At 37.8% G+C, this 27,856-nt stretch overlaps 1 protein-coding gene across 1 annotated transcript in view; it reads left to right on the forward strand.

Annotated features, from left to right (window-relative positions):
* The first annotated feature begins 2,339 nt into the window (after window positions 1–2,339).
* XK (X-linked Kx blood group antigen, Kell and VPS13A binding protein) overlaps window positions 2,340–27,856 on the forward strand; it is a 32,177-nt gene continuing 6,660 nt past the window's right edge. Inside the window, exons 1-2 of the mRNA XM_049767115.1 lie at window positions 2,340–2,707; window positions 8,848–9,110. Of these exons, the coding sequence (XP_049623072.1) occupies window positions 2,463–2,707; window positions 8,848–9,110 (508 nt within the window). The 5' untranslated portion in view covers window positions 2,340–2,462. The remainder of the gene's footprint in view (window positions 2,708–8,847; window positions 9,111–27,856) is intronic.

Below are 27,856 nucleotides of genomic sequence, written 5' to 3' on the forward strand. Positions count from 1 at the left end.
ATAAATGTATATTCTTCATATTATATTTGCTTTAGCACAAGTGCAGTTAAATATGAAATTATAAAAATGTGCATCAATTAATAGAGACTAGTTATTAATTTTGAATTCAGCCAGTTCTATTAACATTTTATCCAATACATTATGTATATATAAAACTAAAATTTTGAAAGTTCTGCACAGAAAAGTTTTCTTGAAAAATATCTTTCAGCCAAAATAGAAAAAATACAGGTTCTATGACCTCTTGCTAATTATTATATTTCTTTAGGGACACTTTGATGTTTTTTCAAAATATATCTGTAGCATGTAGGTCTAAATTTAGAGCAGAAAATTCTGACAGACATTTTACTATATCACAAAATGTTGGAGTACTGTATTTTATAACAAAACTAAATTAAAAAATATTCTGGTCTGTTACATATTATGATGCCAAAACCCTTTCTATAAATCTATCACTGTGTGCATACTATTTTTTAAGTAACGAGTATTTCAGTCCTAGCAAGAAAATCATACAATAAATGTGTGACACTAAATTGGTCTTCAGTCAAGATCTATTTAGATATTTGACAGGGAAACCAGCAATCAGAAGTTCAAATGTACACGATTCTCAAGGACAACATGACAAATGCCAAGAAACGTGAATAGTGGGGCAAGTTAAATGGTGTGCAGGCTGAGAAGGATCAACTGGCAGGTGTTCATCAGATTTTAGCTTCTGTCTTGTTTATTCCTGGGGAGCAGAATAATCGAGCTAGTTGACATTGTAGCCACTTCACACTTCACAGCCACTGTACACTAGAATAAAATCACTTTAGGAGCAGGGTTGAGTGAGAAGCTTAAAGATGCACCTTATTGTTTGTAAAAACTATTGTTACCAATGTTTTAAACACTGTGATCTTTCCCAATGTGTTTTCTTTATTAGTTTTGTACTGTAGAAAATAATTTACTGTAAACTGGACTTTGTAGTGTTTAATGTGATGTTATTTATTAGCATATTGCCCCCGTATTGATGTATAGTCTACTTACTACTGTAAACCTGTGAGAATCCTTTGCCTTAAAATTAAATCTAATGCTAAGTATTATTTTCTGATCAATAATTCTGAGCTATTAATGAATGTTTTCCTTTCAAGCTTAAAGAGTGTCAAATAAATATCGCACAAATAACGTGGTGTGTTACTCTCCCTGTTCTGTGTGTATGACAGTGTGTTTATCTTGAATCCTGAAGTGGCGGCCTGCAGGCTTTTATAAATAGACATTAGTAATCCCTTTAGAAAATGGGTCTGGTATTGCTCAGCTGTTGGCTGAATCCTCCCCATAACCCTTATAAATAGATTTTCCCATGTAGCACAAGAATGAAAACAAACAAACAAGCAAACATTCATGCTAGTTTTGGTTTTGGTTCCAACTGAAACTTCAGTTTCTAGTTGTATCTATATCAGAATCCTAAATAGAAAAATGCCAGATGCCTGCAGGTGGATGGAATCATGAAATATCAGCAGTGCAAGGGATCTCCTCATAATGATTAAAGGCAAATCCCCAATGGAACCGTTGGGTCCGAGATTAGAGATATCTAGTAACTCCATCAAGTTCCCAGGGATAGGCTGAGCCCCTGTCCTGTAGGTTGTCATGAATTCACTAAGAGTAGAAACTTTGTGACTTAGCCCTGACTAATGCTACCTTGAGCTAGCATCCCATTTCCTTATTAGGTCCTGGTCTTTGTGGGCTTAGAGTCACCGACAGGAAAACACATTTTGGAGGTAGGTTCGTGTGTGCGTACTCTTTTATTTTTATTTATTTTTTTAAATTTTTTTCTGAGAGAGAAGGCATTGGCTGCTCTTTTCACCACTAGAAAGAAGCCACGCTCCCAACCAGAGCAGTTGGAAGGTGAAGGGACAATAGCAGGCGCATATGCTGTACACTTGCATTTGGAAAAACACGCATGAGTTCAGGTTCTTTGGAAACGCCCAGAAACGTTGGGCCATAAAAGAAAGAGACGCTTCTAGGGCCCAGAAAATACTCTCTCTGGGCTGGACCCGAGTCCGGAAGGCAATGGCCAAGTTCCATTGGTTGCCCAGCGAGCGTGTGAGGCGAATTCGAACGACGGGCTCTAGGACCCAGAGACGGCGGCGCGAGGCGAGCCGGGGCCGTTGGAGCCTCGCGGCGGGTGGCGCGGCACAGGTTCAGGGCCCGCTCGGGGCCAGCTGCCGCGCCCCCTACCCCCTGCCCCGGGCACCCTGGCTCGCGGGCGGCGCCCGACGCGCGTGGGCGTGTCCCTGCGGGGCCGCGCGCTCCGCCCCGCCCCTCGCTCGCTCGGCGGCCCCTAACCCCCGCTCTCGCGACCCGGCGGGTGGGCCGGGGCGCGAGATTCGTCCGCGGCCAGGCATGCCGGGAGCCCCTCGGGCCGCCGCCGCCGCCGCCGCCACCTCCGCGCTGGCTGCCTGCGGGCGCCGCTGAGCAGGCTGGCGGAGATGAAATTCCCTTTCTCGGTGCTGGCGTCCGTGAGCCTCTTCTTTGCCGAGACGTTCGTGGCGCTCTACCTGAGCAGCACCTACCACCAGGCGGGCGACGGCATCTGGCAGAAGCTCACCCTGTTCTTCTCGCTGGTGCCCTGCGTGCTGGTGCAGCTCACGCTCCTCTTCGTGCACCGCGACCTCAGCCGGGACCGGCCGCTTCTGTTCCTGCTCCACCTGCTTCTGCTCGGGCCCCTCTACAGGTGCGTGCGTGCCGACCCCCCGAGACCCCCCACCGGCCTCTTCCCGGCCCAGGACCCCAGCCCAGGACGGACAGACCCCGAGTCCGGCCTAAGCCACTAGTTCTGCTCAACAGCCCCGCACTGGTCGGCTCACAGGCGGGTGAGGGAATGGCCAGAGACTGGGGAGAAAGCCTAGGCGCCCTACAGCACTCTTTGACACAGGCCACTGAATTGTCAGTTTCAGGTACCAGCCAGGCCTGACAATGGTCCCATGCCCTGGGGAAGCCTGGGTTCCAAATCCCCATTCCTCCAAAAGGCTCCCAGAGTGGGGATCCCACCGTGCACCATCCCGCTGCTTTACAGATAGGATTGAAAATGAGTCCATGGGGGGGGGGCACCGGTTAGATGGTTATGTGGTTAGATCCCCAGTACCCCATATGGGCCTTCAGGTACCACCATATGTGATCCCTTTGTGCAGAGCCAGGAGTGCCTCTGAACACTGTCAGGTGCCGGCACCCTCAAACAAGCAAGCAAACAAAATCAGTCCAGTATGCAGAGCTCTAGACATATGTGTAACACTTTTCTCTGGGATGGAAAACTGCAGTGGGAAGCAAGGTGGTACCTTATGTATGGACACTATGTGCCTGAAAGCACCCAATAAATGAGGGTTTAAAAGAGGACTATTAGCGACCTTTATTAAAATTATTTTTATAACCCTAAACAAGTAGAGGTAATGGAGTAGAGGTTGGCTGGTCTGGGCACTATGGGGAACGTTTCCAATGTGTTGATATTTCTTTATATCTTTCATCTCTTTCATCTCTGTAGGAAAAGCAAAGGGTTTCTACCTTGTTTCCAGATAACACTGAACTTTGAGGTGCAGGTCATAGAGGAACATCCTCTCTTTTCTTTCTTCCTCTCTCCCCCTCCCACAAACGAACAAAAATCCTTTGTACTTCACACTAAAGACCACTAATGATCCCACTGGCCCATCAGAATACTGACATACTGTTTACACAGTCTTGACAAACTTTGGGAACAAGTTTCCCAGCCTCCAGAATCTTATAAACTTAAGAGCAATGACCAGAGCAAAAAGTTGCTCCCTTAAAACTGGGAAGAGTTAGGAAAAGATATTAAAGCCAGAAAGACAATTGTAGAGAATTAAAAAAAAAAACTTCTCCTTCCCTCCTCTCCAAAAATTATATTTAAAATGATTGTACTTTATAGAATCTTAGAAACTTAGGAGATGGGGCCGGAGTGGTGGTGCAGGGTGTAAGGCCTAGGACGGACCTTGGTTCAATTTCCCTGCATCTCATATGGTCCCCTTAGGCATGGGTAATTTCTGAGTGTATAGCCAGGAGTAACCCCTGAGCATCACTGGGTGTGCCCCCCAAAAACAAAACAAAACAAAAAAGAAACAGGAGAAAAGGGGACAATGATCAGGACAAGAAGTTGCTTTTGACAGCCTGGAAGAGTTAGAAAAAATATAAGAGCCGAAAAAGAGAGTGGAGCATTTTAAAAAGCCCCATCACCTGGAGTTACTGAGTATAGAGAGTGTTAGTCACGCCACCACCTCCAAGTATGCCACATTTTGGGCTTTATCATAATCTCAGTGTGAATCTGACTTTGGACCCTCATTCCTTACCCGCATTGTGAAAAGAAAAATCCATTGCTCAGTTGGTGTGATAGGGAACGGGAACTTTCATTTTTCTATTACTTATTAAACTAGATTGGTATGTATGTCTATATTTTAGTCCATTGAAACCTCAACATGTAGGAAATATAATTGTACCCATTTTATAGATAAGAAAAAAGAGCTTCAGAGACTCTTTGCGAAGCTTCTTAGTGGAACACAGTTAATTATATTTTCTATATTCTGAAAAGCAGAGGAGTGCAGAGTACATTTTATTAATATTCCTGTATTAAAGTGAGAAAGTTTGGTCATCTTGGTAACTTTTTATAAGAAACAGCTTTAAAGTCCATGCAGGTGAAGGATAATTACTCTGTTATTACCACCACTTTTAATGTTTCTGTGACCAGCGATTATGGTTTAAGTAATAGAAATATATAGAACATGTGTGAAACCCTGGGCTTGATCCCTGGCATAGCATGGCTCTCCTGAGTACTGCAGGGGTGGTTATATTTGCCCCTAAGATAAGAAAAGATGTTCCCTAAGTACTGAGTAGCCCAAGACAAAGCTGATTATAAAATATTATGTATGGGAGCCGGAGAGATAGCACAGGGGTAAGGCATTTGCCTTGTATGCAGAAGGACAGTGGTTCGAATCTCAGCATCCCATTTGGTCCCCTCAGCCTGTTGGGGCGTAGAGCCAGGAGTAACCCCTGAGCGCTGCCAGATGTGACCCAAAAACCAAAAAAAAAATTATGTATGTATGAAAGTGAAATGGTCAATAGAAAGTCAAGTTCACTTAAATATACATAGATTTGAAGAGTGATACATTTTGATGACAGAGTTATGAATGATTCAAGTTTTCTCCTGAAAGACATTTAAAGAATAGTGCATTGTTTTCTTCTTTATTATATCATTTTATGTTTTTTCAGTTTCATGGTTATAAATACTTTAACCGAAGTTGGATGTATTGAAGAAATAAGTTCTCAAATATGTACAAAGTTTCAATATTATACAAATATCTATTCTTAGAATATTATTATTAATGGGTCACTATCTTCTTGAAGGAAAAATAAAATGAAACACAAGGACCCCCTACCCCCAGTGCAGGACACAACCTTAGTCAGCGACCACTATTTCATTCATATGCTGCTAACATATTTCATGGAGATATTGGACCCAGATCTTATAAAATATGGTTCCAACCCTTTCCAATTCCAAAATGAAAAGCAGTTTGAAATTCTTCCTGCTGACTGGTTGATTCTATTTTAACTTTAAGACATCAGCTCTACTTTAAGATCAGCATGATTTCTTCCAAAGAAGGGAGAACCGTGGTATGTTTTTTTTTTCTTATCACTTGGATTTAGTACAATTTTGAAAATAACTTTTGGGAATTTTTAGCTCTGTTTATCTTAGGGTACCATACTCATGTTCATTTTAGGCAAGGTGCTATTTTTGAGTTTACTTGGTAATACTATAATGATTATGGGCTCAATACTTCAAACAAGGCCCCACAATTTTTCTTTGAGGAAGTTTGGAGGAAAACACTGTAAGTAATCAAGTTCCAGTTTGTATAGTAAATGTTTCTCCATTAAATTTGGGTTGGAATGATAAGAACATTAGCTATTATCTTGAGCTATTATTTTTCTCTTTGATGGGAAATCTTATGAATAATATAGAAGTAGTCTGGAAAATAACAGTGAAATACTTCTTTGATAATAGTAAAACTTGTGGCTTATTCTCATTGTAAAGACATTATACATTCATTAGAAGATATAACTTTAAATGAGTTACAAGTTGAATAAATGTTTCTTCATGTTTATTACTGATATATATAAAGATAGAAAAAAATACATGAAAACTTTGGGTTTCTAAATCTGAAGCTAAGAAATTCCAGTAATTTTTTATGCACTGCTGAACAATGATTAGTATTTCTTTCTATTATAAACTTTTAAGACTTTAAGATAATAATAGCCTCAATTTAAAGAGTTTTTTTATGGTTTGCAAAGTACTTTTTAATATCAAAACTCTTGGGCTAATTGTCATTATCTCTTTTTGACAGTTAAAGCATTGAGGCTCAATGAGACTGAACAAGTGGCTTTTCACAGGTCACATAGAACTTTCTTTTTAACTAGTTTAGTTATCAGGTAGCATCACAGACCATGTTTATCTTATGAAGATAACAGCACACATAAGAAATTGTAGGATTTCTTTTGAACATTTCATATTTATTAACTACATTGAATAGGGTCTCTGGTTCCAAAAGTTATTTGTGCTGGACCTGTGTTAAAAGGTTTCAGCAAAGGAGTAGACTTGTTCTATTATGATGCCTGCAAGTGGGATTAAATAGGGGGGAAAAAAACAGAATCACCTTGCTATATTAAGGGTCATCAAACCATGCTACCTCAGGTCAAATTCCTTCACTTTCTAATTCTGTAAATATATTTATGGGACATAGCCACCAGCATTCTTTAGGTTGTTGTTTTTCTGCAACTGCTGTTGTTGCAAAAAAGATAGAGATTAGGGCCTGCAAAGTCTGAAAAATTTGCTCTTTGAAAATGTGTTATAGAAGTTTGCCAAGATACATGGTTGCTGAAAATTTATTTTGAATTATTTTTCACTAAGATATTTGTATTTGTATTTTCTTGCAAGTAAAAAATACCCCAAAAATAACAAACTAGATTTGAAGAAATTAGATGAATCTTGTAGAATTGTAAAAACAGTTTTTTTTTAATAATCAGCTTTCTTGAGTCCAGAGATAAGCAGTAAGGCACTTGCTTTACAGATAGCTGACCCAGCTTTGATGAGAGAGTGATCCCTAAGCATAGAGCCAGGATTAAGACCTGAGCCCTGCTTAGTGTGATCCAAAAACTAAAAAACTAAAAAATTATTCAAATAAAATCATATTTCCTAACTATTAATGGTTGAAATTTGGTGGCCCTTTACACATCGCAGTAAGCTGTATTAAACATATAAATTGGCGAAGCAGTGCGTTTTGAGGGGCTTCAAAGATCACATCTGTGGTTAGCGCATTCTCAGACTTTTGTTGGTTTCCAGTGGTAAACACTGAAGTTTAATTTTACCTACAGTTTTTATTGTATTATTCATTTAGTACTTAGTCTAGACCGGTAACTGATTAAGGCTCCATCCCTAGGTCTAGCTTGCAGTTCTATTAAACAGACATACAAGCAAGACTCCAGACATGAGTAATTTTAGTCCTGTCCTGGAAGGGCTGAAGAGAACAGAAAGATGCATGATATATTGAGATTTTCCAGGAAAAAACTAGATGGCTGTGCCTTAACTATAGCTGTTGCCTTAACTGAATTGATATGAGATATATATATTGAACATGTAATAGAATACATATAATATGTACATACAAACATATTTATTATTACAGAGATACCATGACATAATTGTATATATTAAATTACATATTGACATCAATATTTATATACATAAAATATTATATAAATCATATACATTAATATATGCATTAATATATAATATATACAATATATTTATTATACAGAGACATCATGGCTAACTGCATATATTAAATTTCATTAAGATATTAATGTTGGGGCCGGAGCAGTGATACAAGCAGTAAAGCATCTGCCTTGCCAGCGCTAACTTAGGATGGACCTTGGTTCGACCCCTGGATGTCCCATATGATCCCCCAAGCCAGGAGTTATTTCTGAGTGCATAGTGCATAGCCTGAACATCAATGGGTGTGGCCCAAAAACCAAAAAAAAGATTAATGTTAATATATGTAAATATTAACATTATATGGGGCTGGAGAGATAGAATGGAGGTAAGGTGTTTGCCTTGCATGCAGAAGGACCGCAGTTCAAATCCTGGCATCCCATATGGTCCCATGAGCCTGCCGGGAGCGATTTCTAAGCATAGAGACAGGAGTAACCTCTGAGCGCTGCCAGGTGTGTCCCAAAAACCAAAAAAAAATAACATATATCTAACAGTATATGTAAATATTAACATTAATTAAATTAATTAATATACATAATATACATTAATATATACAACTCTAATATACATTAATTAATGCATTCACAATTAGACAATTAAACATGTTATTTATATTAAATTTCATGTGCATATACATGCATTTATAATACAGTATTTTTTTTTTCATTTACAAAGTGGCAAAGTAACTATGTTCTATAATTGAGGGAGATAGCTTAGGGGTTATTTGACTTGCGTCAGGAAGTAAACATTCTTTTCTGTGGTTCTGGAGTATGACTCATTTCTCTGCCTGATTTCCTGTTCTCAGTGTCACCTCTGTATTTGGGTCTGACACAGTTCCCTTTGGCCTGCTGGGGGGCTCAAAGAAGACTGCCCAGTGCTCAGAACTGTTCCTCAGAGAGGTTGATTTTAGAGCAAAGTCTATATATAGACCAGAGTATCCAATAAAGGGTTTGAGAATTAGGCTAAGGAAGTATAAGCAAAATAACTGAGCAAAAATATAATCCTTTCTATTGCTTCTAATTCCTCATGACTTGCTTATTTGTTTCCAGGTGTTTTGAAGTCTTCTGCCTCTACTGTAAGTCGGGACAGAAGGAAGAGCCGTATGTCAGCATTACCAAGAAGCGGCAGATACCCAAACATGGCCACTCACAGGAAATTGAGAAGGAAGTGGGCCAGGCCGATGGCAAGATATTCACCCACCGATCTGCATTTAGCCGGGCATCAGTGATCCAGGCCTTCCTGGGCTCAGCCCCCCAGCTGACCCTGCAGCTGTACATATCTGTCTTGCAACAGAACATCACTTTTGGAAGAAGTATGTATATTTTTTAAATTTCTTCCTACACCTGGGAATTCAAATGGGGAGCAGACTATAAAATTAATATTGGTTCAGGTGAAGTTCATTTTTATGTGCCAGGTCTGTGTTTCAGTTGCAAAGCTTAAAACATTAGCGAGTTGAAATTTTATCAATATTTATTTTGCTTACAAATCTGCAATTTGGGCAGAGATCAAAAGGGCCCAGCTGTGCACCCATGTGTGGTATCTGGGAAACTCAAAGATGGGTGTGGGAGATGTTGTCCATGGAAGGCTGGTTTGTTCACTTTTCTGATGGGTGATACTGATTGCTGCTCAACCTTAGATTCTTCCCATGTTATCTCTCAGTGTGTGTTCATTTGGATTTCCACACAGCATGGTGACTGCTTTCAAGGGCGAGTGTCTTAAGAGCCAGAGTCAGATAAAATTGCATCACTTTTTGGTATACAAATCATGCAATTTCATTTCTTCCACTAGTCCTTTTATGAAGCAGTCATGAATCTTTTTTTGGGGGGTCACACCCGGCAGTGCTCATGGTCTACTCCTGGCTCAGTGCTCAGAAATCATGCCCGGCAGGCTCGGGGGACCATAAGGGATGCCGGGATTTGAACCACCGTCGTTCTGCATGCAGGGCAAATGCCTTACTTCCATGCTATCTCTCCGGCCCATGCATTCGTGAGTTTTGTCAAAGTTTTAGGGATGGAGAGAAAACACTTGACTCTTTCAGGGTAATGGCAGAGCTTAGAAGTTCGCTGTTATTACCATTTTGGACAGTACAGGTAGCCATAGGTTGATAAACCAGCTCCCAGAGGCTCGGCATTTTTTGCATATTGCCTTGGTCTTTCACTCATTGTTCTAACCAGCTGAGATGGTTAGTTATAACAGTTTCTTTGCAGTGAATGTAATCAAGTGTATTTTCTCTCTCCTTGGACTTCATTAAATGGACATTGTTCTTGAACCTTTGGTTTATTCTCACATCATCATATTGAGGGTAGGTACTAATTAAGTCAGATTTTAAAAATCTGTGTGCATTGAGTACAAGTGACAATTTTTCATATGGAAGGAAGATATAGGGCCAGAGAGATGTAAAATGAGGAGGCTGCTTGCCTTGCACACAGCAGACCCAGGTTCCTCCCCAGCATCTCTAGCATCCCATATGGTCTCCCCAGCATTGCCAGGAGGAATTCCTTAGTGCAGAGCCAGGAGTAACCCCTAAGCATGGCTGGATCCTACCTAAAAGCAAAAAAAAAGCAGGAGAGGAAAAAATCCTTCCTAAATTTTAACATTATGTATAAGTTAAAAACAGGCATTTCCGGGGCTGGAATGATGGTGCAAACCATAATGTGTCTTGCCTTGCATGTGCTAACATAGGAGGGACCACAGTTCCATCCCCCAGCATCCCATATGGTCCCCCAAGCCAGAAGAAATTTCTGAGCGCATAGCCAGGAGTAACCCCTGAGCATCACCAGGTGTGGCAAACAAAACAAAACAAAACAAAACAAAACAAAACAAAACAAAAAAGCAGACATTTTCATTAAGTTTTACTATTCAGATTAGCAAGAAATAATTAAAAGCCTTTAATTTAAAATATATTTAAGATAACACTTAAAATCACTTAATGGTATTTAAAAATCACTTAATACTTCTTAAGATAATACTTTTTAAGAGTGAGATTAAAATTACTTATTAAGATGCATGTCCTCAATATTACCCTCTTTTGCCTATAATATAGCCTGGGTGGGTAAAATGTTTTAGTTTATAGCTGAGTCATGGGTACTTGAAGATTACAGCTATTCTCCATATTCAGATTACCTGCAGGGATCTCAAACTCAATTTACCTGGGGGCCACAGGAGGCAAAGTTGGGGTGATTTTTGAGTGCAAAGTCAGTAGTAAGCCTTGAACATTGGGGTGTGTGACCCAAACAACTAAAAACAAAACAAAAAAAGATTCCTCTAGGGCAGGGCCACAAAATGTTGTATGGAGGGCCCCAAATGGCCTGCGGGCCGCCTGTTTGAGACCCCTGCCTTAGAGTGACTGACTTTAAAATATCAGAACCTTAAAGTGAGGTCTCCAATCATCATGGATTAACATTTTCATAAAAATGCTTCTAGTAGTCCCTAAGCAGACAGTAGTTGCTTGCTAAGTATAGCAGCACTTTTGTTCTCTAAAGACTTAATGATAACTAGAATAGGCATTGACTAAGGTGGGTTTCTGTATTCCACCATATTCTTTTCCCAGTTCATTGTCTTTTTAAGTGGCAGAGACGAAGTGAGAAACCAGAATTAGCAATAGCCTATTTGATTTTTTTAAGTATTTTTTTTATTTAAACACCTTGATTACATACATGTTTGTGTTTGGGTTTCAGTCACGTAAAGAACACCACCCATCACCAGTGCAACATTCCCATCACCAATGTCCCAAGTCTCCCTCCTCCCCACCCGACCCCCGCCTGTACTCTAAACAGGCTCTCCATTTCCCTCATACATTCTCATTATTAGGACAGTTCAAAATGTAGTTATTTCTCTAACTAAACTCATTACTCTTTGTGGTGAGCTTCCTGAGGTGAGCTGGAACTTCCAGCTCTTTTCTCTTTTGTGTCTGAAAATTATTATTGCAAGAATGTCTTTCATTTTTCTTAAAACCCATAGATGAGTGAGACCATTCTGCGTTTCTCTCTCTCTCTGACTTATTTCACTCAGCATAATAGATTCCGTGTACATCCATGTATAGGAAAATTTCATGACTTCATCTCTCCTGACAGCTGCATAATATTCCATTGTGTATATGTACCACAGTTTCTTTAGCCATTCGTCTGTGGAAGGGCATCTTGGTTGTTTCCAGAGTCTTGCTATGGTAAATAGTGCTGCAATGAATATAGGTGTAAGGAAGGGGTTTTTGTATTGTATTTTTGTGTTGATTTTTTACATGTAGATTCAGAGTTTTTTTTCTCCAAAGCTTTGGATATTAGAGAAATAGTCATAATTCTGAGATTGCAAACCCAATCAGGTACTACCTTATAACATGCTTTCTTAGGACCTTCCCCATTCATTTACATATTGTCTGTTTTGCTTTTGTACTACGAAAAAGTTGAGTAGTTCCAACAGACAGTGTGTATTTTATAAAACCTAAACTATTTACTACCTGGCTCTTTATATTTAAGGTTTGCCAAACCTTGTTATAATTTTACAGGTAGAATTTTATTCAAGAAAATAAAGCCTGTGTCATAAAATATCATTGTCACAAAGAATATCTGTGGGAGGCCTTATATGAAGCTGGAATAATGTCTTTTGATATAGTTAAACAATAACATTTAAAAAGTTTATATGGTAACAGAATTGGGCATGGTCCTCTCAGAGATAGAGATGGATAGAGTCAGAGAGATAGTAAAGGGATTAAGGCACTAGCCTTTTATGCATCTGACCCTACATCACTCTCTAGCACAAGATATGTATGGATGCCAAAATACTGCCAGGATTCATCCTTGGCCACAGTGCTAGGACTAAGCACTAAATACCACTAGATATGGCCCAAACCCCTCTCCCAAATTATGTTAGGTCAAAGAATAAACCTACAATATTCTCTAGTTATTCAAATGAAAGGAACATCTCTTACTTTAAGTCAACAACTAGAAAGCCAAGATTGGCCAAAAACTAGGCCAACCATTAAATAGGATATTGTTTCCCATATCTGGCAGTGCTCAGTGCTTACTTCTGGTTCTTAGCTTAGGGATTACTCCTGGAGGGCTCTGTGAACATTATGGGTTGCTGGAGATTGAATCCAGGTCAGCTATATGCAAGGCAAGTTCCCTACCAGTTGTACTAGCACTCTGTTCCATAAATAAATTTCTTGAAGGAAATCCAAATTTCTATTTCAGTGAATACTTGAAAAATAAGAAAGTGGATCCCTTTCCTGGGCCTCTGGGACTCCAATGATTCTTATATTATTTCTGTTGAGTTTATCAAAGACCTCTATTTTCATCTGTTCACATTCTTTGAGTACTTTTTCCATTGTATAAACCTTAAGGTTCTTTTCCAATCTCTCCTGCTGTATGGAGTTGCTCTGCATTTCATCTTCCAGTTCACTGATTCTGTCCTCGGCTGCTATTACCCTGTTGGAGAGGCTTTCCATTGAGGTTTTCAGTTCAGAGGTTTTTCAGATCTGTTATTTCAATTTGGAGGTTTTTGATTTCTGTCTTTGTGTTCTGTTCAGCTAAAGCTATGTTTCCTTTGATTTCCATAAGGATTCTAAACTCTTTATCTGAGAGATTAATCATATGGAATTTTTTGGATCATCAGAGCTATCATCTTCATTCTCTGTGCATGGTGTTTTCCTGCAAGGTTTCCCCATTGTCACACTTGTAGTGTGATTTTTTTTCTGTGTGTTATGGTGGGGTTCATTAGTTAGAAAGAGCGCGCAGCCGCGAAGTGAAGCTGAGTTGCTCCTCTGGAGCCTCTAGGAGAGAGCTTTTGCTGGACCTTTCTCAGCCCTCTCAGGAGAGGTTCAGGAGACAGAAGAGAAGAGAAACATATATTCTGGCTATGGAGAGGAAGCAACAACAGGGTTAATGTCTGCTAAGGCAGTGCCTGAAAGATAGTATTGCAGGTAGGGCAATTGCTCAGCATGAGACCAATCCAAGTTCTATTTCTGGCATCCCCTATGGTCCACTGAACACTGCCAAGATTAATTTCTGAGATCAGAGCCAAAAGTAATCCTTCTGCATCACCAGGTGTGCCCCCCAAACATACAACTAAAAAAGACTGCCAAATAAGGGCCAGAGGATGCTTGTATTGCATGAAGCTGACCCAGGTTCAATAACAGAACCCCATATCATCCCTAAACCCACCAGGAGTGATTCCTGAATAAAAAGCCAGGAATAATCCCTGAGCACAACTAGGTATGGCCCCAAAACAAAAATTAAAAAAAAAACTGCCAAAGGATGTACATTACCCCCACAACATGTGATGAGTGCAATGCCCATTCTGAATTTCACCTCTTCAGGGTTAGGAAAATCTAAGTAATGTCTGTTTTTCTTAATTCATGAATATTTGCTGATGTCTGACTTTGTTTCCTGGCCAAGGCCTTTATATCCTCATCTACTGGCACAGTAGCTTATAGTTGAGGGAGCCTTATGCTGGTGCCATCATTGGATGCAGTTTCTGTTAATTGAAGTTACAAGTGTCTGTGGGACAGCTGAACAGATGTCGATAGAGTTTGAAGATTTCATCAAGAGATCTAAATGGATGTATAACCTGGGGGCTAAATCTGGGGCTTCTATCAAGATCTTGGATAATTTGAGCCACTTGTCCTCTGTCCTCATGATTTTTGTGCGATGTGGTGAAGTTAGTTGCACATGCCAGCATCTGCATGCCAAGCATATGTTCCAAAACATTCCATAGCACTTCTCCTCCTTTATGCCTTTATGTTGTGTCCTCTGCCCACAATGCAATACAAGCCATATCTGATATACAGAGAAGGTAGTGCCATTGGTCCACATTAAACTAAAGAAAATAATTGTCAGTGTATAATAGTCAATAATCATTCTCTGTCCTTAGAATAATTTAGGCTCAATCTATATACATGTCCTAGGGCTATGAAATGATCATCAAATTCTAATTACTGTCACCATAGATATCTGTTTGTGAGAGGGAGACAGAGGGAAGAGAGAAGGAGATGAGAACTTTATTTTATTGAAACCTACGTGATTTACAAAGTCCTTCATAGTTAGGGTTCAGACATTCAATGAATCAGGACCAATCCCAACACCAGTATCCACCTCCATCCACCATGTTCCTAGGTGTATCTCAACTAATACCCAAATGGTCTTAGGTGCATTGATGGAGATAATAAAAAAGGACAGAACTAAATATCCAATCCCAAATCAACAACAATGGAACCAAGAGACCCAAACTCTAACAAAGGGAACTTTAAGGTTTAATCTAGGTAACTTTCAAATAAGCAATAGAGTATTGACTATAGTTGCCATGTTGTACATTTTAACTCCCATGGCTTTATTTCTTACCTATCCAGAAGCCTGGACCTTTTGACTCCCTTCACTCCTTTCACCTACTCCCTATACCCCTTTTGTCCTCCTTGTGTCTTGTTTTACTCATTCATTTTGGTTCTTATTATTTCAATAAGTATAATATTCCCCATAGTTCATTCTTGCTGTAAATGACAAGATTTTATTCTATTGTTTGGATAGATAAGTAGTCCATTGTGTCTGTGTGGAGTTCTCATATTTTTATGCCATCACACTTGGATAGACACTTAGGTTGGCTTTCTCTCTTGACTATTGCGAATAATGCTACAGTGAACATGGAGTGTATACTGGTAGGTATGATTTTATAGGCAGGCAAATTATCTATGTTTAGAAGATAACTTGTTTAATATGCTGTCTACTTAGGACCAACTGCATTTTATAAACTAAATATATATAAGAATATAAATATATATATTCATACGTATACATATGCTCTAGTGAGAACAGAAAATCAAAACTCAAAGATGGAAAAGAAATGCATTGAAATATCAATTAATTGGGGCCGGAGAGATAGCATGGAGTTAAGGCGTTTGCCTTTCATGCAGAAGGTCATCGGTTCGAATCCCGGCGTCCCATATGGTCCCCCGTGCCTGCCAGGAGCAATTTCTGAGCACGGAGCCAGGAATAACCCCTGAGCACTGCCGGGTGTGACCCAAAAACCACAAAAAAAAAAATAAATATCAATTAATTGTGGCATGTTTTTTTCTTTCTACTTATCTCCGGTTTTTGCGCTTTCACACTTTTTGTGGGGGTGGTAAGAATGGTCAGGAACAAGATGGTGGAGCTAGCCATGGTGGTTTTTTGTTATTCATTTGTGCAAGCCAAGGTCAGCTCATATAGGTCTTAATATATGGGCAGCAATTGTTGGTAATTAAAAATGCATGGTGATTATATTAACTTTATATCTTCAGATGGAAAACAGTATCATTTAATATACTGCAATACCAAATGATAGAACAAACTGGAAGTAACTTAAAGTGAAAAATATATTTCTCTATATAATACATTCACAGACAGAGTAATCCTATGTTTGACTAATCAACACAACAGGGTCATCAAGGACCTAGATATTTTCTATCTTTGTCTGTCAGTCTTTGGAATTGCAAAAGGCTGTGTATCAATTATATTACTGTATATCATACCAACATGAAACATTGACTTAAAGAATAATAGTAACTTTTGGGTTCATGAATTTGTAATTGTCAGGTCTTGACAAGGTCAGCTAATCTCTGCTCCACCTGGTATCAACTGGTGTTACTTACTGGAGTCTGAAATTTTACTTCCTAAGGTGGATTAGTCACAAATATGACAACTTGACATTATATTTCCTACTGGTTTTTAGATGGAAGCCTTGGTTCTTACCATGTGGGCCTTATGAATGAGTGTTTCAAGAGGCATGAAGCAGAAATTGTTTCTTTTTTATGATTAATTGGGATTCTGTAATTTACAATAGAATTAATTCCAGCACCACACTGATTAACAGTGAAATTACCTCTCTCCCACAACAAAACTCAATACCCTTCCCTTTCAAATCTCCATACTTTTCTTTTCTTGAAGTATAAACAGGTTTTATTTGGAGGTACTGAGGAAAATGATAGTGAAGAAGAGAAAGAGACAGTAAAGCACTCTAGAGAATGCGGGCTTCATCGAAGTCAGAGAGAGCCCCAGTACACATTCACATCCCAACAGGAAAGCAGGAAAGTCCACATCTCAAGAGGCGATGTGGAGAATATGTGTATGCAGACACTATGTACATAGGCTGTTGACACCCATATGCACCGACATGTGGGCACAGGTAGTACATTTGCCAGTTCCCTGTTTTATGTTGTGCCAGAAACTGTCATAGCCATCATTGCCATATTTTATTCAAGCAGTTGCTATATTTCAGTCATATTTAATAAGAGACAGAGACCACAATTTTTTCTTTTGATTGAATCACTGTGAGTTATAGTTATTAATGATTAAGTTTTAGGCATACAATATTCCAACACCAGTATCTTCATCTGTGTCTACTTCCCTTAATTACACCAGTTTTCTCCTGTCCCCATCTCTGCCTCTATGACAGACATTTTTCCTCTGCCATTATAGACTACATTTCTTTATGTAAATAATATCATAGAATTTATGGTCTATGTTTTAAAACAGACATGTTGGTATAGATCTAGATATTATAAGATAATATTTGGGAGAAATGTGTAAGTTTTTCCCATGTGCTTCTTTATATGGGGAAGGAAGCCTATTTCCTTGCAGAGCAATTTTACTCAAATTTGTTTGTCTATACATCAGTCAGGACATTTAGTTACATGCATATAAAACTAATTTCTGGCTATCAGTATAGAAAATAGATATACAGACATTTCTGTGCTATAGATGCACTTCTACTGAGACATTAGAGAAGGCCTGGGATAGCTAGATCAACTTCATCCAAATAACCCAATGAATACACCACCAAATGTTTTCATCTCTCTAGTCCTAATTAAGAGAGTGAACATACAATCAGACTTAATCATATGCCTTGAAGGAAGAATAGAGGAAGGTTCAGTGTTTACAACACCGTGAGTCAGAATTTCTGAGTTCAAAACCCAGGGCAAAACCTACATTTCTGGATGCCTGACCCATTGCTAGTTTTTTAGCCATTACTACTTCTGATGGTGTTATAGACTGTTAAGAGACGGAAGGGATCTAGCAGAACATTGTGTCCGACTTTATGCCTATGTAGAAATCCCTTTGGTATCCCTGAAATGTGGTCCACTTGATTGTGTTCAACAGACACATATCTAGCATACAAAAGGCACTATTTCATTGGTGAAACATTCTTGCTAACATATCCTTTTAGAATAGGACATTAAATGGGACTTTTCCTTTGGCCCCAGAAATCACTAAATTAAAAAAACACATAACTGTTAAGAAATTACTAGATAATTTTCTAAGATTGAAAAGCCATTCCTACCTCAGTAATCCCCTCTTACATCCTCTATATTATTTATGATGAAAGGATACTTTCTTCCCTCCTAGAAGCCACTTTGATTTCAGGATAAATGTTGCTAACTACAAAGATAGTCATCTTTTGCACTTTAGGCTTTCTTTGCAACTAAATACCCTCACAAATTGTATTGTGTCTATCCTGCAAGTTTGGGAGCATTCATGAGAATAGAGACTGGCATATTTCTCATGTATTCATATTTGAAGGATAGACTTAAAGGAATTCACAGTGATTAGAATCTTTCGAGTGAGTATAATTTTTGATGTCATATGCCTGAAAAAGTAGAAATCAGGACTCAATCAACTAGCTGTTGCCCCACAGATCAGCTATCTATTGTTTAGTAAGAAATGACACAAAACTTAGTGACTTAAATATAAGTATTTATTGTTTCTCAGTAGTTTCAGATCAGCTGAGCAGTTCTTGTCTGGAACAGGCTGGGCTGATTATGACTGAGTTTGCTCCTGAGTACACACCCAGCCTATGAATCAGTTGGCATTAGACTTGGGATGAATGTTTTCCAGATAGTTTTGACTTGCACAGAAGCTAGTACCCTTGTTGGCAATAGGATGCAAAATCAAAGTCTGCAAAGGTGTAGAGCATTTTTTTGGTCTAGGCTTAGAACTGGGCACTGTTATTTCTTTCATATTCAGTTTTCACAAAACACAGCCAAAAGGAGATTGGTAAAAAAAATAATAAGAATAAATCTCTTTCATGATGATATTCTACCAAATGGATACTTCAAAGGCCATTTAGTATTAGTCATATAGAACTCAGCCCCTTTCATCTTTAGCTAGATTCTTAGTCCTGAATGTACTCACTAAAAACATCTCAGACTCAACTGCTCCCCCTTGCTAAACATGACATGTCTCTAAATATTCACAATTCTTCTACTCCACTCCTCTGCCAATCTATAGATACTTTAAGCATTTCTCAAAAGGCATGTTTTGTAGTCTTATTTTATCCAAGTCCCTGTACTTGAGATCCAGTTGGATTTGTTGCCTTTTTTTCTTAAAAGTTAACATTCATAATCAACTGTGGTATTGCAGACTTATTTTGACAGGAGCAAATAGCAATGAGATTGTATTTTATTGTTTTATGTCTTATTCTGAACTCTGATTTTATTTACGTGTTCAAATGCTGTGAATTTTGGAAGAGTTGAATTACACAGTTGGCTTATATTGATAGATGGCCCAGTAAATTCTCCCAGTAGTTTTTGTATGTTTGTTTGTTTTGCTTTGGGTCCATACCCAGTATTTCTCAGGGGTTATACGTAACTGTGTACTTAGAAATTACTCCTGGTAGTGCTTGGAGGACCACATAGTATGTCAGGGATTGAATACAGGTCACTTGTGTGCAAGGCAAACACTTTACATACTGTACTATTGCTATGGCCCCTCTCCCAATGTTTGTGTGTTTGTATGTGTGTGTGTTTGTATGTATGTATGTATGTGCTGTGAGTAGCCGATTTTCCTTTCCAAGATATCCCTGTCCTGTACCTAAACAATATACTTATCAATATATTAAGTAAGGCTGTGAAGTTTTCACTTGCTATATATCTTTGTCTTGGGTTATAACCTGGATATCAGCCGGTTGGGGTTATTTTTAATCATTTGTTTTCCCAGTTTTATCCCAATCATAATTTTGTATCTTCATCTAGTATTTGACAAGAACTTGGACCAGACACACCAAGACACAGCCTTTTATGTTCCTTGACAAATGACCTTTACCCAGAAAGAGTAACACAGAATGTGTGTGCAGATTGTATATATAATTGCAAATTTGTCAGCTGTAGCATATTACCCATATTTCTGATATTTGTAAAGAAGGACATATGAGAGGGCATTTTTGGTTTTTGTTTTCTGGTAGCCTTGCAGAGAATCATACAGATATTATCTATAACATCAAAGTATCAACTATAGGCATTTTAATTTTTGTAGTAATTTAAAATACTAGCATTTAAACATTAAATATGTTGACAGAAACAATGAAAATATAACTTCCTTTTTGCCTGCTGTATCAAATTTTTAAATAATACCCTTGCTTCAAAACTAGCTTTTCTTTTCTTTTTAAAATTTTTTAAATTTAAACACAAGGTTGTTCATTCTGCTGAACTAGCTTATCTTAATGCTCAAGTGCTGCTCTTGGTTCTGCACTCAGGAATTACTCCTACTGTGGCTGAAGGACCATATGAAATGGCTGGGATTGAACCGAAGTCAGCTACATGTGCAAGGCAAGTGCACTACCTGCTGTCTATTGCTCTGGCCCAGATTTTTTTTTTTGGTTGTTGGACCACACCTGGTGACGCTCAGGGGTTACTCCTGGCTCTAAGCTCAGAAATCGCTCCTTGCTTGGGGGACCATATGAGATGCCGGGGGATCAAACCGCTGTCTGTAATTGGTTAGCACATGCAAGGCAAATGCCTTACCGCTTGCTCCACCACTCTGGCCCCTGGCCCAGATATTTTTTTAAAGAAAACACAGTAATTTCCCTCATTATGAATTCAAAAATTATCAGTTTCTTGTATGGTTTATGCCTTCACTGTATTTATGAATATAATTTTAGTTTTGTAGATGTTTAAGCTTTATCACACTATGGATATTGTTTTGCAACTCACATTTTTTTGCTCAACATATTTTGAGAACTAGTTATTTCTGACCTTGGTTATTCATATTTTTTGTTTTCTTGATTATGCCAATGTGTAGCTTATCAATATTGTTGATCTTTTCAACGAATGAACAAAATTTTGTAACTCTACTTTTCAAACTATCCAAAATTAACTAGGTCAAGATATGTATAAATAATAGCACCCTTATCTATTATTATGTAAATACTTATAACATTTTTATTATTTTAGGGCCAGAACAATAATATAGTGGGTAGGGTGTCTGCTTTACACACTGCCAGCCTATGTTCAATCCCTGACCTTCCATGTGATCCCTGGAGCACTACCAAGAGTGGTCGATGAGTGCAGAGCAAAGAATAATCCCTGAGCATTCCTGAGTTTGGCCCCCCCAAGGGAAAATATTATTTTAATGAAAAACATTTTTATTATAATAAAATTATATGTCGTACTTTAATTATTTTGGTGCCATATATTGAACCCAGAGCTATAAATTTATAAGTAGATACTTTCCGAGTATACTATAGCTCTAACCTTAAAGTGTTTTTATTTTATTTTCATCTAATTTATGGACCTTAATTTATAAAACTATTCCAGGCATACAATATTCCAACACCAGAGCCATCACTGGAGTGCCAATATACATCTACCAGTGTCCCCAGCTTATGTCCCATTCCCTCCATATTCCCCTTGGCAAACTCAGTTCTATGAAATTACTCTCAGTGGCTGTTACCTTTGGCCAGTTTTAGTATCCTTATTATTTTTTATATTTCATATATAAGAAGAATCATTCTGTACTTTTTTACTTCCTATGATTCCATTCAGTCTGATACATTTTAGTTCCATCCACACAGTAGAGAACTGCAAGATTTCATGTTTTTCTTTCATATAGATCCATAGTATTCCACTCTATAAACACCATTGGGGGGTGGATTTAGGGCCATACCTGGACATGCTTAGGGGTTATGCCTAGTTATGCACTCAGGAATTACTCCTGACTTGGGACATTTTGGAATACCAGGGAGTAAACCCAGGCTGCTGTATGCAAGGCAAGTAAGTGCCTTACCTGCTCTACTATCAATCTAGTTCCTATAGAAAAATATTTTAAAATTTCTTCAACATGTCTAATAGTTCCTAGCCAATGGCGTGTATATGGACACACTGTGGACTTTCTAAAAATGAAATTCACGGGGGCTAAAGAGATAGCACAGCGGTAGGGCATTTGCCTTGCATGCTGCCAATCTTGGACAGATGGTGGTTCAATTCCTGGTTTCTCATACAGTTTCTAGAGCCTTCTAGGAGTGATTTCTGAGTACCTCTGGATATGACCCCCTGCCCCCCCCCAAAAAAAAAAGAAATTCACAGTTTTGTTTCTCAGTTGTGACTTATTCAATCCTTCCTTGTCCTCTACATTCAAATATCACCTTGAATGGTGGATCCTGGTTGACTAAGGGCTAGAATTGAAAACTGGTGAGGAGAACATGTGGAAAAGGTCATACTGCCTCATGTAATTATACTAATGTATATAATAGTTATTGGTGTTGATGGCTTTTTCTTAATATGGATGATTCTGCAGCTTTTCAGTATGTAGGAGACTAAAACAAAAGATTTAGAGAACTAATTTTTGTATTTCCAGAAATAAGTAGTTTTTAATGCAAGTTTCAAATTGGAAGCTATTTCTGGTTTTTCTAATTATGCCTTGAGACCTAAAAGTAATTTGGACTCAGTGGACAGAATGAAATTGAATTTTCTCTACGGAAAATAATATTAGCCATAAATTCAGAACATCCTATAACTAGATTAATACAATAGTATATGTTCTCTATGTTTAGGGAAAGGTAAGACAATAAATTCTGGACCACAGAAGCTCTGAGAACCATGTACTTGAATTGGACTTAAATATATGCAGTTATTTGCTTCTGTGAACATTTTCTGAGTTCTTGTGTATGTGGATTAGGATCCAGATATCAAGGTTAATTAAGGAACACACACAAACACACATTCCTGTGTAAAATGATAAGTATCTATAAAGAATATATAAAATTAGTTACCTTATAATTCAATTTTTAATGATTTTTAAACCTTTTGGAAGAGCACTCAAATTATTTTAGTTAATGCTTTTTTGAAAATAGGCACTCAGTTAACTGGTTCCTTCTCTTCTAAAGTAAGAATGACAGGCAGAACAAATAAGCCAAATGTGCCATGAAACTCAGTTAATTAAAAGAGAATGGAGATTTCTGAATATTTCATTTTCTGGTAATTGTGGGCCAACCAGAAATATATTTTGCTTGTTTATTTTTAAGGCTCAGTATTGCAAATGTATTAAAACAAATATTAGTTATCTGTCTTTCCTTCTTTGGAGAATGCTTATTAGAAACTCTTTAAGGAATGAGGATAGAATATTTGGAATATATTTGCAGCACATGGATTGGTAAATGAAGATGTGTAACTCTAATTTGAGTAGAATACTATTTTAATAATGTTATCAATAAGTGAAATCATATTTATTGGCATATACTGTGTACCATGTATATCAGTGTATAAAATAAGATCTTTGCATTGAATGTTCTATTAGGGATAAAAATTTTATTTGTTTCTTTTACTTAAAAGTAAAGCATTAGTTGATTAAAAAAGTGGTCAAGTACCAGCAATTGAAGTTTTTTTTTAGCTATTATAAACATTAGTTATTTTAAGATGTATCTGTGCATGACCAAACTCAACATATTTTACACATTTAATATTCTTTGTATATAAATTATAATACCTCAACAAAGTTGTTAGAAATGTACACTGGGTTGATTTTTTACCTAATATTGACTTAAGTGTATTATATTGATTTGGCATTAGTATGGAAGCTTCTCAAACTTCTTTTTTTTTTTGTTTTGTTTTTGTTTTTGGGCCACACCCGGTAACGCTCAGGGGTTACTCCTGGCTATGTGCTCAGAAGTTGCTCCTGGCTTGGGGGACCATATGGGACACCGGGGGATCGAACCGCGGTCCGTCCAAGGCTAGCGCAGGCAAGGCAGGCACCTTACCTTTAGCGCCACTGCCCGGCCCCTTCTCAAACTTCTTATACATTTGTGAGTTGGATCCTACACTGCTCTCCTAAACCAGATGGATATATGTAACTACTGTAAATTCTAAGAAAAAGTTACATAAATAGATAGATATATAAAGAAAGAAAGAGATAGGAGTGATAGGAGACTAAAAAGCCTGGTACTTTTCTTAATTTTTTGCCTTAAAACTTCTATTATGATATCATTTAATATTTTATGTGCCAAAGAGCATTTTCACTTATACTTAGAATAGTACATGTAGCTGATCTAGCAATCTAAAAATTGGTCTGTATAATTGAGTAGTGGTGTATGTCAGTGTGAAAGACAGTATGTCACAGTGTGACCTCTAAAGGGTGAATTCATTTCCATGCATCCTAAGTTGAACTCATTGCCAAATACAATGAGGAAAAATACCTCCATGCACTACCAGGATTTTCATTCGTGTTTGATTTTGCCTGAATGTAGACTCCAGTTTTCTTTCTGAAGTCTGTGACAATAAGTCACAGTCTTAGTGTTATTCTATGGGTAGAAAACTGATCCCCACCTCTGCCATATCCTTATATGTAGGTCTTTATTTTACCCATGTAGTTTTGCTTCTAAGTGGTTTTTTATAATGCTTACAACCAGGCCACATAAAAACTAGACCATTAAACAAGGAGAATATAAAATAAAGCAAATGAAAAAAGGTAACTTTTAAATAAAAAGAAAGCATACTTTAAAAGTGAAAATACATTTTGGGAAAATAGTACTGAGAGTAGGAGTTAAAATGACTAGACTAGTTGAGATAAGGATATGTGTCCACATCGTTTTAAATGTCCACATAACTAACTAAATGTTGGAAGAGACAAAAATGCAAGAGGTTATTTCAGCCACGAAGGGGCATTTGGTTACAATAATTGTTTACAAAGTTCATTGTGTGTGAACAACTATGTTTAATGAGATTTTGCCATGTCTTAGGTTCTTCCAGGTTAGGTGATCTGATAGAAGGTCCCACACATGTGTCAACTACAAACTTTTTTGACTATGAAGGAAAACTCACTAAAGCCACTTCTGAGGCTGAAGGATAAAGGAGGTGGAGGACATACTGCTAAACCAGATAGAGGAACCTGCCCCCTCTTCTTTCTGATTATTAGTTAAATCTTGGGAGGCAATTCCTAGAAACCAGCTAAGCCGCATGAGGCTTCCCCATTCCTAGGTGTCTTGATAATACAATTTCAAGCTTCTTTCTGTAGAGTGGGTGACTGTATTTCTGCTAGGGGCCTTTTCTGTTTCTGTTGGTTCACCTAAGGAAGATAAATTTCCAAGGGTATTCTCAGTGTTTTGTTTTTGTTTTGTTTTTCTAAAAAGGGAACAAGTAGATCAAACAAGTTTGGGAGTTCCTGATATTTTTATAGAGTAAATAAATATAAAAATTGGACTTAACAGAAATAAGGAAGAACTAGAAAATTCTCCATAATACTCTGAGGAGATTCTCCAAATTTTTTTGAGATCCTTGACAGTTTATTTCAAGGGCAGAAGACTGCTGCTTCTTTCCTTCCAGTGATAAGAGATAAAAAGTGAAGGTGAAAAAAAGCAAACAAACAGAAAGTGAAGGTGAAGTGCAAAAGAGATAGTACACTGGATAGTGCATTCACCTTGTATGCAGCCAAGCTGAATTCCATCCTCGGACCTCATGTGATACCCCAGCCCATGCTAACTTCCAAGACTTGACATGGTACCTAGTATAGTGATAGGAATAAAGGACAGGGATATATGTCATCTGTATATAACATTGGCTGTTATGATATCAAATAAATGAGATGTGATTAGCTTTGGAAAAGTTTCAGGTGTATGATTAAAAACCATACAATTTTTAAAAGGTGGTACCCACAACGAAAAAGTCACACTTCTATTATCAGATTAATTTTTCTCCTTTCCAAAATTTTATAGAAATGGAATCAGACTTCTAGTTTCTTTCACACAGCACTGTATAAGTTATCTGTGTTTTGACTTTTTCAAGTTTACTTTTTCAGCATTGCTTTTCCTTTGTATGGCTACAAAAGAATACTTTGTATTGGTATATTCTACTCTGGGGTAATAGGCTGGAGAGTATTATGCTGAGAAAAATGAGGCAGAGGTATATATTCTAATGAATGTCTGTCATTTAAATATAAAGAAGACTGTAAATCACAATGGTTTCTATAAAATAAATAAAAACAAAAAGAAGAAAAATATGTATCTTTGGCATGATGACAAAGCTGGTATTTTCTTGGCCTGGAGCAATATTACAGCAGGTAGAATGCTTGTCTTGCATGTGACCAACCATATTCAAACCCTAGCACCACATATTGTTCCCTGAAAATAATTAAAAATAAACACACAAAATGGTAAAAATAATGAGGCAGAGGGAGAGAGATAGAAGTGATCGCTCATTTGTGGGATATAAAAAATATAATATGGTAATAATCCCCAAAGACAGTAGAGACAAGAGCTAGAAGAACTAGGGCCACGGTAGGAAGCTGGCCACAAATTGCGGGAGAGTGCAGTTAAAGCAGAGAAGGACCACTATGGCAATGATAGTTGTAAATGATTACTCTGGACAATAACTGGGTGCTAAAAGAAAGTTAGTGCTATGCATGATACCCCTTCAATAATAATATTGCAAACCATAGAGAGAGTGAGAGAGAGAAGACAAATGCTTGTTATAGAGGAAAGTAGGAGGGTAAGGCAGAAGAGATGGCAGGAGGGAAACTGGGGACATTGGTAGCTAGAAATAAGCATTTGTAAAGGGATGGATGTTGGACATTGTATGATTGAAACTCAATCACGAAAAACTTTGTAACTATCCGATGGTGAGTCAATCAACATTTTACTTTTTTTTCATAATTTTATTTTTAAAGAGGATAACATCAAGGAATAAGTTGTTGAATTCAGTAAGAACAGTAACCTCAGTAGCTGTCACAAAAATAAAGGTACCAAGTTCATCTTGACTTACATTCTTTCTGGATGAATTCATTTATCCTAAAGCAGCAAACTTCCTTTGTTATTCCTGTGGAGAGAGAATACTACCTCATTTATCCTATGTCTTGATTTTGTAGGCCTTTCTTCTAAACAAAGTAATATATTTTGAGTGTAGGACTTAAATCTCAACATCTTTTACAAAGTTGATCCTACTTTTTAGGAAATTCTGGAAACAGGTACAAAATCTTGGTTGAGAACATCATATGAACACGGATATATTTGTGTAGGAAAGTCATGACCCCAGAAGTCACTCTCTGGTAAGGGCTCCTTGAGATTAATCATTGTTGATTTAAGTTCTCTTTGTGAAAGATTTTAGGGCTTCACAAGTTGTAGTTTTTGTTCATTCAGATATATATGTCTATATGTGTATACCTATTAAAGTGCACTCCCCTAAAAGTAACTGCTTCATACAGTCATGGTGCTAGGTCTTGATGATATATGTATGTATGAAGGGGCTGCAGAGTTAGCATAGTGGATAAGGGACTTGCTTCACATTTGTCTTACCCAGGTTCAATTCCTGGCACTTTGTTTCCTTGAGCCCTTCTAGGAGTTACCCCTATATACAGAACCAGAAGTAAGTCCTGAGTACTATGGAGTGTGACTTTCAAAACAAAAAGAAATAAGTATATATACATATAAAAAGCAGCTACCTCTAGAAGATTGTACTATATTAGGTCAAGTAAACCGAGGGTGCCCAATGATAAAAAATATGCATATATCACTATGAGATCCCAGTAGAATGACAGTTAACTGATCCAGAAGAGTCTTGGAAGCATTTAGTACAATTGAATAAATATGGTTTAATGATGACAGAGGAAAGGCATCATCAGTGAGTTGACACCTTAACTGAACTTTGAAGAACAAGTGAGGTTTATTGACACAGACACTGGGGAGAAAGAGGAAGGCTGGTGGCACAAACCGTTAAATTAAAATCCTTTTCTCGTATTACAGTTAACAAGTAATTAGACAATTAGACAACTCAAGTGCTTGAAAATAGATGACTGGTAAAGAAACAGTGGTGAGTCTACACAATGGAATACTATACAA

The sequence above is a fragment of the Suncus etruscus genome, chromosome X (assembly GCF_024139225.1).
Source record: "Suncus etruscus isolate mSunEtr1 chromosome X, mSunEtr1.pri.cur, whole genome shotgun sequence".
In the NCBI taxonomy this organism is placed as follows: Eukaryota; Metazoa; Chordata; class Mammalia; order Eulipotyphla; family Soricidae; genus Suncus; species Suncus etruscus.